Here is an 11228-nt window from a genome sequence, read left to right on the forward strand (position 1 = left end):
ACATTTAGAAATCTAACAGCAAAATAGATAAAACAATGTAAAATTCAAGTCACTTTTAGGAGGAGTAACAAAACAGTTACTCTGTTACAGTAACTAATCTCAAATCTAGCAGTCCAACAAAACATCTTACAGTCAAATAAATACAATTTGAATAACACTAACTTTTCTCTGACATAAATAATTATAACTAGTTCATTCTCTCTGCATCAGAATAGTCCAGCCTTAACTGGGCCTTAAGGCATACCGCTGTCTGCTGATATGCTGTATTTTCATAAAAGCACATATTCCACTCATTTATGAAGTTATACAAGCTCCTGCACAGCTGACAGCCCCATCCTGTACGTGTTTCAAAATAAATTGCATTGTATCAGCAACTGATGGCATTCTGTCCACAGAGACACAGTCAGATAGCTTTTGTTTTGAAAGGGAAGCAAGGAAGTTGAGGTGAAACAAACATCTTTGTATTTCCTCCTCTCTGTGACAGAGAGAGACTTTAAACTGCAGTATAAAGTGGTACAGAGTCAATATAACCATTCAGTTAGTCAGCAGTTTATTCCTGCTGAAAAATGCGAGCCTCATACACACACACACACACACAAAAAAACGTTTCTCTAGATGTGCTGCAGCTGACACGCAGCTCAGACGCGCCTGACAGGCGCTGCTCAGGCGGGCAGTGTGCACGCTGTAACCCGATACACGAGCGCCGAAACAAAAACAACACGATCGGCGCTGCTCACGCTCTCATAGTGCGCGCTGAGTCAAACGGTGCGACGCGTCGACGCACGTTATGTGAATCGACGTATTTACGTAATTGATTACGTTGATTACGTCGATGCATCGCCCCAGCCCAGGTTGATATTAACATCTACGTTTGGAGACTGCTACAGACGCAGCGGTGTGATCTGAAACATAAACTAGATGGAGGTGCATTTCAGCTGTTGCAGTGACAGATGCGTGTGCTTCTTTTTGAAATAATGATTTTCTTCACTCTGAATATTCAAAGGCAGTCGACATTTTACTTGGAAAGTACCACGTTATTTTCACAATTCTGCAAGAATTGCTATTTGAAACTACATTTAAAATTCTACAACTTTTATTATATCATCAGAAAAGTGCAGTTTACAGATAAAGCTAGTCACTGACATGGTGATAACAGTGATAATAGTTCTTTAAGGGTCAAGGTAAAAAAAAAAAAAAGAATCCTTAAGTTATTGGTAACAATCATTACAGCTCTTGTTATATAAATATTTACAGTCACTTGACGAACAATGCAAACAGCCTTTATAAGAGATATTATTAACTTTCTTCCACATTTATTTTATTTTTTCAACAGTAAAAGGTTATACTTATTTTTCCTAGTACAATTTACATGATTTTATACAACCTTAACCTTTCTGTTACGACAAATGTCCAGTGATCAGTGTACCTGTATTTTATGTGGATAACCCTTCCAGAAGCAATTTTCTTCATCTCTTTCCTCAGTCTCTCTACACCTGTCCACACTTACACTTGCTGTCTTAGATCTTCACTTCCTCTCCATGAGCAGATGGAGGAGTTCTGGACAGGGAGCAGGACAGGTGCGGCATCAGGTTCCCGCAGCTTCTCTATGTGCATCTCCAGGCTGTGGATGTGTATTTCCAGCTCCCCTCTGCAGCCCTGCACCTCCGACAGCACTTCACCCATCAGCATTTGCATCTGCATTGGGGTTGATGTCCGTGGTGGTGCGTGCGGGTCCATGTGGAAACAAGAAAGAAAAATGAGAAATGCATCAGGGAACAGCAGATGCTACTTTGTTGAGGTTTGGCCATGCAGTGATAGAAAATGCAATCATTGCCTCTCACCTTGCAGAGATCCACAAGAGTGTCACCCTGATCTACAAGTGTCCTCTTCTCAATCCTCACACGTCACAGCCTAGGGACAAAATGATTTACCAGTTTTATTTGCAATAGGAGGTTTATATGACAAGGAGCAGTTCAATCACATTACAAATGAACAACTCAAACAGCACTTTGTCAAAAGTTTCTATTGTTTAGGCAAATGTAGTTTTAATAAAGAGATTTTTTGGTGTTCACACTGCAAAAATAAGATTAATATATACAAGCCATTCAGTGTACTGTTGACATTATTATGATTATTTTCTTTCTGGCATAATATGACTTATTTTTTCAATGAAATACTATACTACAATACTTTTTTATAACATACTGAACTATAGTGTTTAATTACAAAACACTATACTGACTTTTCTTGACATACTATACTTTGACTTTTTTTTCTGACCACATACTATACTGTAACATCTTTTACTGATGACATACAGTACTTTGATTTTTTTTCATGGCATACTATGACTTTTTTACGACACTATGCTACAACGTTTTTACAACATCTATACTACATAATGTATATTTTACAACAACTCACATTCCTCTGCCCTCCCTGAGCTGTTGATTCTTAAATATTTAAAACCTTCTTTAAGAAAATAACTTTTCTTTTTTCATTTTTGTACATGCTATACTATGACTTTCTACTTGCTATACTATAATATTTTTTATCCACTTAATATACTTAGGTGTAATATACTTGACTTTTTTTTAAAATGAAACTATACTATGAAATTTTCAGCATACTATGACTTATCGACATACAATACTGACTTTCTACAACATGCTATAGTATGGCTTCATTATGACATACAATGACTTTATTTGGCATATTTCTATCCAATTTTATGAGATATTACGACATTACAGACTTTTTATTTTCAAAATATTTTGCTATAAATTTTTTATGACATATTAACTGTGACTGTTTTATGACAAATTAAGCTGGGTCTGTTTTTTAAATACATACAATATCTATATTATCTATTTATACTACATTTTTATGACATACTATCCTGCAATATTTTTACAATATTCTACACTGATTTTTTTTTAAATGGCATACTATACTATGACTTTTTTTATGACATACTATACTAAGACTTTCTTTACAGATGTACTTAAATAAGACTTTTTAATGACATGCTATACTAGGACTTTGTTTTTCTTTACAAAATACAATACTAATACTAATTACTAATAACTAATACTATGATTTTTTCTTTTACCATACACTATACTGTGACTTTTTATTTATGACATACTATAGTTTGACATTTTTATAATATACTGTACTATGACACACTGTTGATGTGCAACATGTGACCATCGCAGCGATCTTTCAGGCACCATCACCTGCTTACCTATCGAGCAGTCCTGGGTTTTGGGAGAGGAGGCAGGCCCTGGTCTTTAGCGTTGCTGCGTCTCTGTTTGGCTCTTCTGGGAGGCTGCTCTGGATAAGGAGCAGGGTGAGGACCTTTACCCAGAAGGAAGTGCTCCCAGGCTGGGATAGACTCTTCCACAGACGCCCAATATCTTGTCTGAAAGACAGAAATTATATCCAAAGCTGTGGAACACGCTGCCTTTAGATATCAAAGAAGCCACCTCCATAAATATTTTTAAAGTAAACTAAAAATGTTTCTTTCTCAATTAAGCCTTTAACTTGCTCTAACTTAGCTGCTTTGCGCTCTGCTCACTCGCATACTACTGCACATCTTTAAGATGTTTTTATGCTTGTTTACAGTGTCAGTCAGTTTTATTTTATTTTCCAAGTCAAGTATCAGGTGGGTTTTATCCATGTGAAGATGCATTCTATGTATTCTATTCTTATTTTATTTTATTTTTACATGCAGGTTTTGTCTTTTTGTCTTCTATGTCTTTTGATGTGAAGCATTTGTTGTAAAGCACACTGGGCTGCATTTCTTGTATGAAAGGTGCTATACAAATAAAGTTTATTATTATTATTAATAATGTAACCTGTATATTGTGTTCCCTTAATTACTTCTGTCACACAGGACATACAGCCTACCCAAAATAATTGTCAAAACTGACCTGAAATGTGAACTTGTGACGACACTCAGGACGGAATGGATCATGAAAAAAAATTGTCCCGTTCGGTTCACTTGTCACGGTTCAGGGCATGTGTGTATCATTCAGTTCAGTGCATGCACAAGAAAAAAGCAACAAAAAAAAAAAAAAGTTGTTTCTTTTTCTGTCACATAAGTGGAGGGGTGAAGTGCTGAGTGTCCTCAGCTTTTAAACAGCCTCTCAGTGAAAAGCCAAAACGCAAAATCCGCAACGAAAGCAATGGAAGCTTTCATAGCCTGACGCTGCGGAGCACAATGTGGGATTTCAGCATATGATTAAAGCAATCGAGCCGTGGTATAATATCCCCTCCCGCCGACACTTCAGCAACACGGTAATTCCCAAACTTTATAAAGAGACACAGTATTGTTTGACACAGCACACATAGCCCTTACTACTGATGGATGGACCTCCAGGACCAACCGGTGATTCCTAACTGTGACTGGCCATAACGTGACTTCAGAGTGGGAGGTGAAAAGCTCTGTTTTGCAGACCCGCCCCCTTTATGAGAGCTGTACAGGTGAGCATCTCTCTGACGCACTCACACACGCAGCGACAGAATGGAAACTAGAGAGAGGCAACAGCACAATCCTAGTTACTACAGACAACGTAATAAACATGGTGAATGCAGTCAATGCAACAGCTGGACTGTAATAACGCAGTCTCAATGAATCAGCTAACCCAACTCCCAGGGATTCAAACATGCACAAAAGGTCCTAAAGGTGGCAGTAACAGTGTATTTTAGTGACAAGAAAACCTATTCTTTTATCAAGACTTAAAGAATAAGTGTTTATGTTCTTATGCCAGATTTTGTTTAAGGCAAACACTTGTAAACGTTTTTTTTGCCAAAGAAATGAAAAGCATGTTGAACTCAGCAATGTCTGCCCTCTAGCTGTACAACAGTCTTTCCTAGCTTTAACCTAAGACTGTCACACTGATGTGCCTAATGCCAAACTGCCTCATTCTTTTCAGTTTTGCAACACTATATGACATATCCTTGAGAATATCTGATTTTTTAAATACTGTAAATGGTGGATTATTAGGCTGGATATATATATATAACATAACTGTGACTCAACGTGACTAGACCCCAACTGTGGATTGTTGTGACTCATTCCACCCCTACAAGACACTGTCAGAAAATTCACACCGTTGTTCACTTGTTACCTCCAGAGCCAGGAGACTTGGGCTTGGCAGCTGTCTTCCTCCGAGACGATCCTCTATCTTCTGTAAATCCTGCAGGAACAGACAGCAGACACAGTTATCTACACACTCTTTATGCAAATCTTTGGTCCTTTCATTTAGTCAATAACCAATAATTATCTAAATGTTTCAAATCAAACTTTAAATGACCCCTGCAATGTGCTACTGGGTTATAGGTTAGGAATGACCCGATTTCGATCTTCGCTCAACGTTTCGTGTTGTTCACTGTTGAAAACCTTGACCTAGTCAGCTAGCAAATGTTGTCAAGAGGAGACTTTACAGACAGGTGAGTTGATTTCCACATCCTGATGAGTGACTCAGCCACACAGCACCACCGCCCGACGCCAGCCATAAAAACCAACACTTGCAAAATAAACATAATAATACATTTTATCTGTAAGCGCCTTTCTCAACACTCAAGGACACTGTACAAAGATAAAACAAATACAATAAAACAGAGCACAAATTTAGCACAACTTTGGTGGTGCTGACAGAAACAGTCCATGCTGGCTTTAACCCCTCAGTCATTGGTTGCAGCTATATTGATGATTTAAATTCAATTAATCCATTTTTTTTATTGATTAGCTGTTTAGTGAGGTCAGCCTTTTGCCTGCAGTCACTTTTCATACAGAATAGGTTGAGACCTTGTTTTTTTTTTTTAAATAAAAAAAATTATTTATCTCATTTTTGTTTCACTATCTACTACACTCATGCAATCTGACAGAGAGTAGAGCTGGGCAGAGGAGGGAATTTATACGTGTTATGTTAAGTGTTGCAAAACACTGCAGCTTTTGCGAGTGATGCACCACCTGACAAAGATCGATACTCTAAAAGTCGACGAGTAAATAATTAATGGAGAGACATCGGCCCCAAGTGTTGGAAAAGCTTGCAAAAATATCAGCATTTTTATAGACGCATACAATGTGGAACTAGCACCGGTGGCGAGGATGCAAATGTTAGCTCTGCTAAAGAGCAAGCAGCAAATCAGCACTAGTTGCTGAAAATGTAACAGGGAGTACCCACACAGGCGAGCTACATTCAAATCAAGTTAAAAAAGTTGCGTTGGATGACCCCAGGCTTGTAGGGGCCTCAATTTTATCAGTAATATTATGGTTCTTCTGGAGCCTGTCTTACAAACCCTTCCTACCTGCAGCAGCGTGGCGTTCCTGTGGCAAGCGGCCTCCGATTCTTTCACCTGCTGCTTCCTCTGGATCTTCAGCTGTTCTCTGCAGCTCTTCATCTGCTGCAGCAGCTCTGCTCTCCTTCCTGAACTGATACAGAGGAGAAAACAGCTTTGTCAGACGAATAACACAGAACATGAATACTAGTGACTGGTGGGTTTATCTGTTACAGCACAAGCACTTCTGCTACTGTTCAGATTATTAAACAGCACCTTAAGAATGTTTCTTATTTCAATTAAATATGTACTGATGCTGTATCAGGCTATGCGTACTTTTACACAAACCTGTATACCACAACATAGGCAGCACTGTTTGTACTGACTGTTTGACAATGAACAGAGCTGACTGGTTTAGCTATCAATTTGGTAACAATTGATCAGTAATAATTTTTATAATCGATAATCACTTTTAATTTTTTAAGCAAAACTGACATTCTCTAGATTCCAGCTCCTCCACTCACAATGTTTCTTAAATAAAGGCAATAACTGACAAATTATTCAATAATGAAAGTATGTGTCGCAGTCTAAATCATAATTCACTGGGCAAGCGGAGGTACCTATAACCTCAGGGAAATGTTTTGCTTTATTGAAAACAAACCCAGGTGCAACTTTGTAACTTGTGTATCTGTGAAAACAATATGATACTGTTGATCAATAACTTGAGCTTTGGGTTCTCTGTGTCATTCAATCAGCTCATTGTGACTTTAATGTTGCAGCTGTTGGAGCTCATTTTAAATGCTTTATACACTGGTGGGTATTCAAATCTATAATTAAACATCGTAATTTATTTGTTGACTATATTTTGTTTTATTAACATAAGTTTGTAAAGTAACTACAGGAGATAAACAAGTGTAGTGGAGTAGAAAGTACATCACTATTTCCCTGTGAGATGTAGAGGAGTACAAGTACAAAGTGGCTTAAAATCGAAATACACAAGTACAAACACCTTATTATTCTCTATATTTTAAAGACAGCAGTTGCAAAGTATTATTTCTACTCAATACTAATTACTAACAACTACAAATATTTGACATCATATTTCAGAATTAATTGGGGAAATAAAAGTTTTCAGAAACCTGTTTTTAAAGCCAAATATGATGCCATAGTGCATTTAAAAATAAAACATGAAACTAGCTTGTTATTTTAAAAAAAAAAGGATGATATGAGATGATGCGTTAGTATTTTTACAAGCTCAGGTAAACAAGGATGTGTCATCATTTTTCTAAGTTCAGGAATACTGTCTGGTTATGTGAGGTAAATGCGGATTTGTCGGAGCTCACACAGAAACATGAGTCGCATTTTCTGAAAGGGAGCAAATATCCGCAAAGTAAGTCTTTAAAGTCTGAAAGCTAGCTAGCTGCGTGGACAGCACAGCGGTACTCGCCATGGCGGACTCACAGAGCCAGTTCGCACTGTTATCGATCAAAACGGATCTAAACCACTTCATCTAAAAGATTTCAGACTCACATGTCTTCGTGTTTCTCATTTATTTCCGTTTCTTCGGGTAAAGAAGCAGACACTATAGGCAGCAACATGTTTCCCTCTGATCCCCAGTGTAGCATTAAGCTAACAACGGTTCTTCTTACTCTGTGGTGCTTTAAGGCAGCTGGCATGCTTCAAGTTGCACTACTGCCTCCTGCTGGATCAACCCGAAAACTGCCATCCTATTCTGTCACAATATTCTAATGAGTCCAGTTGATGACAAAATAAATAAATAAAAGTTATCCCTCGTGCATAAATGCTCAATCTCATCTTTCACACTTGCCGGCCCTCGTCCTGGCCTCTGCAGTCATGCATTTAACACCTGAGTCAGTACCTGATCCATGCCGCTTACCCGACCCGTTCCGCCATCCTTCAGCTGGATCTCAGACAGCGACCTACAGCAGCTTCACTTGCACAAACAGGTGCGTCAGTGCCTGATCCGTGCCTCTCACTCCAAATTGTTCCCATACAACTTTAGGGTAACTCCGTCCCTAATTTTCTTAATTGTGAACAACATCATTTTTGTTTTTTCCACAGAGAACTTAAACCCCCACTCTGCTCACTCCTCAATCTCCACACAGTCCATCTCAGTGCAATCTAACATTTAACCGCGATTCCTGAACGCACAACAGGTCTGGTTTCTCCCTCCTACTGTACATGAACTGTTTAAAATCCTACCCATTAACAATCGAGCTGTATAGGACCACTGTAGGATTACAAATTGTTGCTAGTATCAACAAATAAATACAGTGACTCTTAGCTCGACTGAACACTTAACTCTTCTCTAACTTCCTCCCACCTAACACCCCTTAAATTCAAACGATGGACCGCTGCTTTTACTATCATCTGGATTCTTTCAGTTTAAGATTTAACATCTGCAGTCGCATTAATTGCTCCTGTAATAAGTCACCAAATTCGTCTTTTCTTCCACCATCGTCTTTTCAACGTATTACATGACATTTGCCACCTCTTGCTCATTCCCACACCCTCTGCCTCTCATTCTTTCTCTCCTGACCAGCCCTCCTGACTGCTGCAGCATAACGTACTTTCTCCTTTACTCTAATCTGCTGGACTGTAGGGAGGACTGAAACTGACAAAATCGAAAATAAATAAATAAATAAATAACTGTGTTAATAAATAAATGAAAATGCCAAAATGACAATATTTATGTAATTTCCCATTTAATTGATCAATTTATTCATTTACCCATTTAATTTCCCATTTTATTCATCAATTTATTCATTTTCATATTTACTTGCTAATTTATTAATGTATTATTTCCACTGCGTATAAATTCCCTTATTCTTTTAATTTCCATTATTTTCCATTTTTACATATTTATTTATACTTATTACTTTTTAAATTTACTTAATTATTTATGCATTTATTTATGTATTATTTTCCCTATTTGCCCCCCCCCCATTTATTTCCTCAAACGTATTTACCTCTCTCTTCTCTTTTCCTCCCACATTTCCACTTCGTTAGGCAAATAAGGGGGCTAGCCTAAATGTGCCATGGGGGTGTCAACTTCTCGCCTCCACAGAACTGCAGCCTCTCTTCCCCACTTCACACCCCCAGCACGCCGCAGCGTGTCCACCTCCACAGCACCGTTACAGCACTACGGCGTAACACCCGACCCACGACGTCCTCATATTCCTACACCCCTGACAATAGCGAGTCGCCACAGATGTATTTCGTGGAAGGTATTAAAAGATGAGTTATCATTTTTGTAAATTCAGGAATACTGTCTGTTTAATGTGAGTTAAATGCGGATTTGTCGGAGCTCACACAGAAACACGATAGCATTCTCTGAAAGGGAGCAAATATCCGCACAGTAAAAGTCTGTTTAAAGTCTGCAAGCTAGCTAGCTGCGTGGACAGGAAGGTGATATTCGTCATGGCGGACTTACAGAGCCAGTTCACAATGTTTTCGATCAAACTGGACCAATACCAGTTCATTTGAAAATTTTCAGACTCACATTTCTTCATGTTTCTCAATTAATTCAGTTTCTTCGGGTAAAGAGGCATACATTGTTGGGCAGCCACAGCTCTCCACTAGTCCTCCGGAGGCTAACATCAAGCTAACAAAAGTTTGATATACAACCGGAAAATACGTATACTTCAAAATAAAATCACACTTTGTTTTAACTGAGAAGTTCTACATCTGCTGTTGGAAAGAAATATGATTATATTATACTATAATAACTTACATGATATAAGAATGTGACTAATTTTTTTTTATCGCTGTGTATTGAACGTTCTGATAAATTATCAGAACACATGCGGTGTTTAATCTGAAACTACTGTTCGGAAGTTCCTTGGAAAACTGAACAGCTGTGCATGTTGAGTTGAGGCGTTCAGTTACCATAGCAATCCAAACATGAGGTGCCGCCTGCCAGAGCCCTTTAAGTCTATTCTCGTGCACCACTGCCTGCTGCCCTCTGCTGGTGCTGTTTTAGAATGCAGTTGATGAAGTCTAAGCACATGGATTTTGTGTTTAACTCCCAGCAGCTTTTGTATCTGTTTTGTACACTAAAGTAAAGCATTTTGTAATTGAAAAGCTTGTGGGCCTACTGTATGAAGTAAACACAGGTGTTATTTATAACCCAACACAGAGGCCAATACCTCTTCCAAACCAGCTGGTAAAGTTACATTTCCTCCCGTTTGTACATTCTCTAATGAAAAGAGTACTTTCTTGTCAACTGTTATGCATACTTAATCAATTACCCTACCTGTACCTGCCACCTGTAGTGTTTATGATTGTCAATAATATACTGATCAGAAGATTTCTCTCTTTTTATACTGCAGCGATCTAGGATCCACTCAGAGACCTTGAGCTTTTAAAATGCTATTCTCTTAAATTTAGGAGCATTTCTAGGTCAAATTTAATTTAAAATAAGCTTCTATTCCTACACTTTTGAAAGGAACTATTTTTTGCTTATACCGTCATATGGTTACTGTATACCTCATGAAAAATGAAAAATTAGATGCCGCCTAAGCCTACTCAGTATGCTAAAGAGAGTTAGTGGACTAAACAAGAGCTTAAACCCCTGTTATTACTGGCCAATCACTAACAGAAAAACACACAAAAAGCACAAATATTATTGCACAAATGATTTCAGAAAATTACATCAAAACCCATATTTTATTTTATGTATAGCAATACCATTTACATATTAAATAACACTATAATAGAATGCTTTGATATAGCTTTCAACGAAACAAAAAAAAAAGAAAGAAAAAGAAATCCATCTTTTTGTCTTATTTCATGTTACAAAAGAGGAAGGAACAGCCACCTTTCCAAAACGGGTCAACAGTGAGGAAATCATCTCATGACTTACAAGAGAGAAAGCTATTCCATTGTTCACGCCTGGCAACAGAATCATAGCCTCCAGA

At 37.9% G+C, this 11228-nt stretch overlaps 1 protein-coding gene across 2 annotated transcripts; it reads right to left on the reverse strand.

The window, feature by feature from the left end:
- Window positions 1-996: 996 nt before the first annotated feature.
- On the reverse strand, window positions 997-9919 carry cep15 (centrosomal protein 15). 2 transcript variants are annotated; one of them, XM_042499082.2, is made up of 6 exons: window positions 9812-9919; window positions 6319-6442; window positions 5136-5204; window positions 3248-3424; window positions 1842-1911; window positions 997-1695 (listed from the first exon to the last, which is right to left on the reverse strand). In XM_042499082.2, the coding sequence occupies exons 1-4, from the start codon at window positions 9907-9909 to the stop codon at window positions 3248-3250; spliced, it is 468 nt and encodes a 155-aa protein (XP_042355016.2). In that variant the 5' UTR covers window positions 9910-9919; the 3' UTR covers window positions 997-1695; window positions 1842-1911. The 2 variants fall into 2 exon arrangements, with proteins under 2 accessions (XP_042355016.2, XP_042355007.2); XM_042499073.2 differs by lacking the exon at window positions 9812-9919 and adding an exon at window positions 7819-7962.
- Between the last annotated feature and the right edge of the window lie 1309 nt (window positions 9920-11228).

The sequence above is a fragment of the Plectropomus leopardus genome, chromosome 2 (genome assembly GCF_026936395.1).
Source record: "Plectropomus leopardus strain MGB_pleo_1.0 chromosome 2, ASM2693639v1, whole genome shotgun sequence".
Classification (NCBI taxonomy): domain Eukaryota; kingdom Metazoa; phylum Chordata; class Actinopteri; order Perciformes; family Serranidae; genus Plectropomus; species Plectropomus leopardus.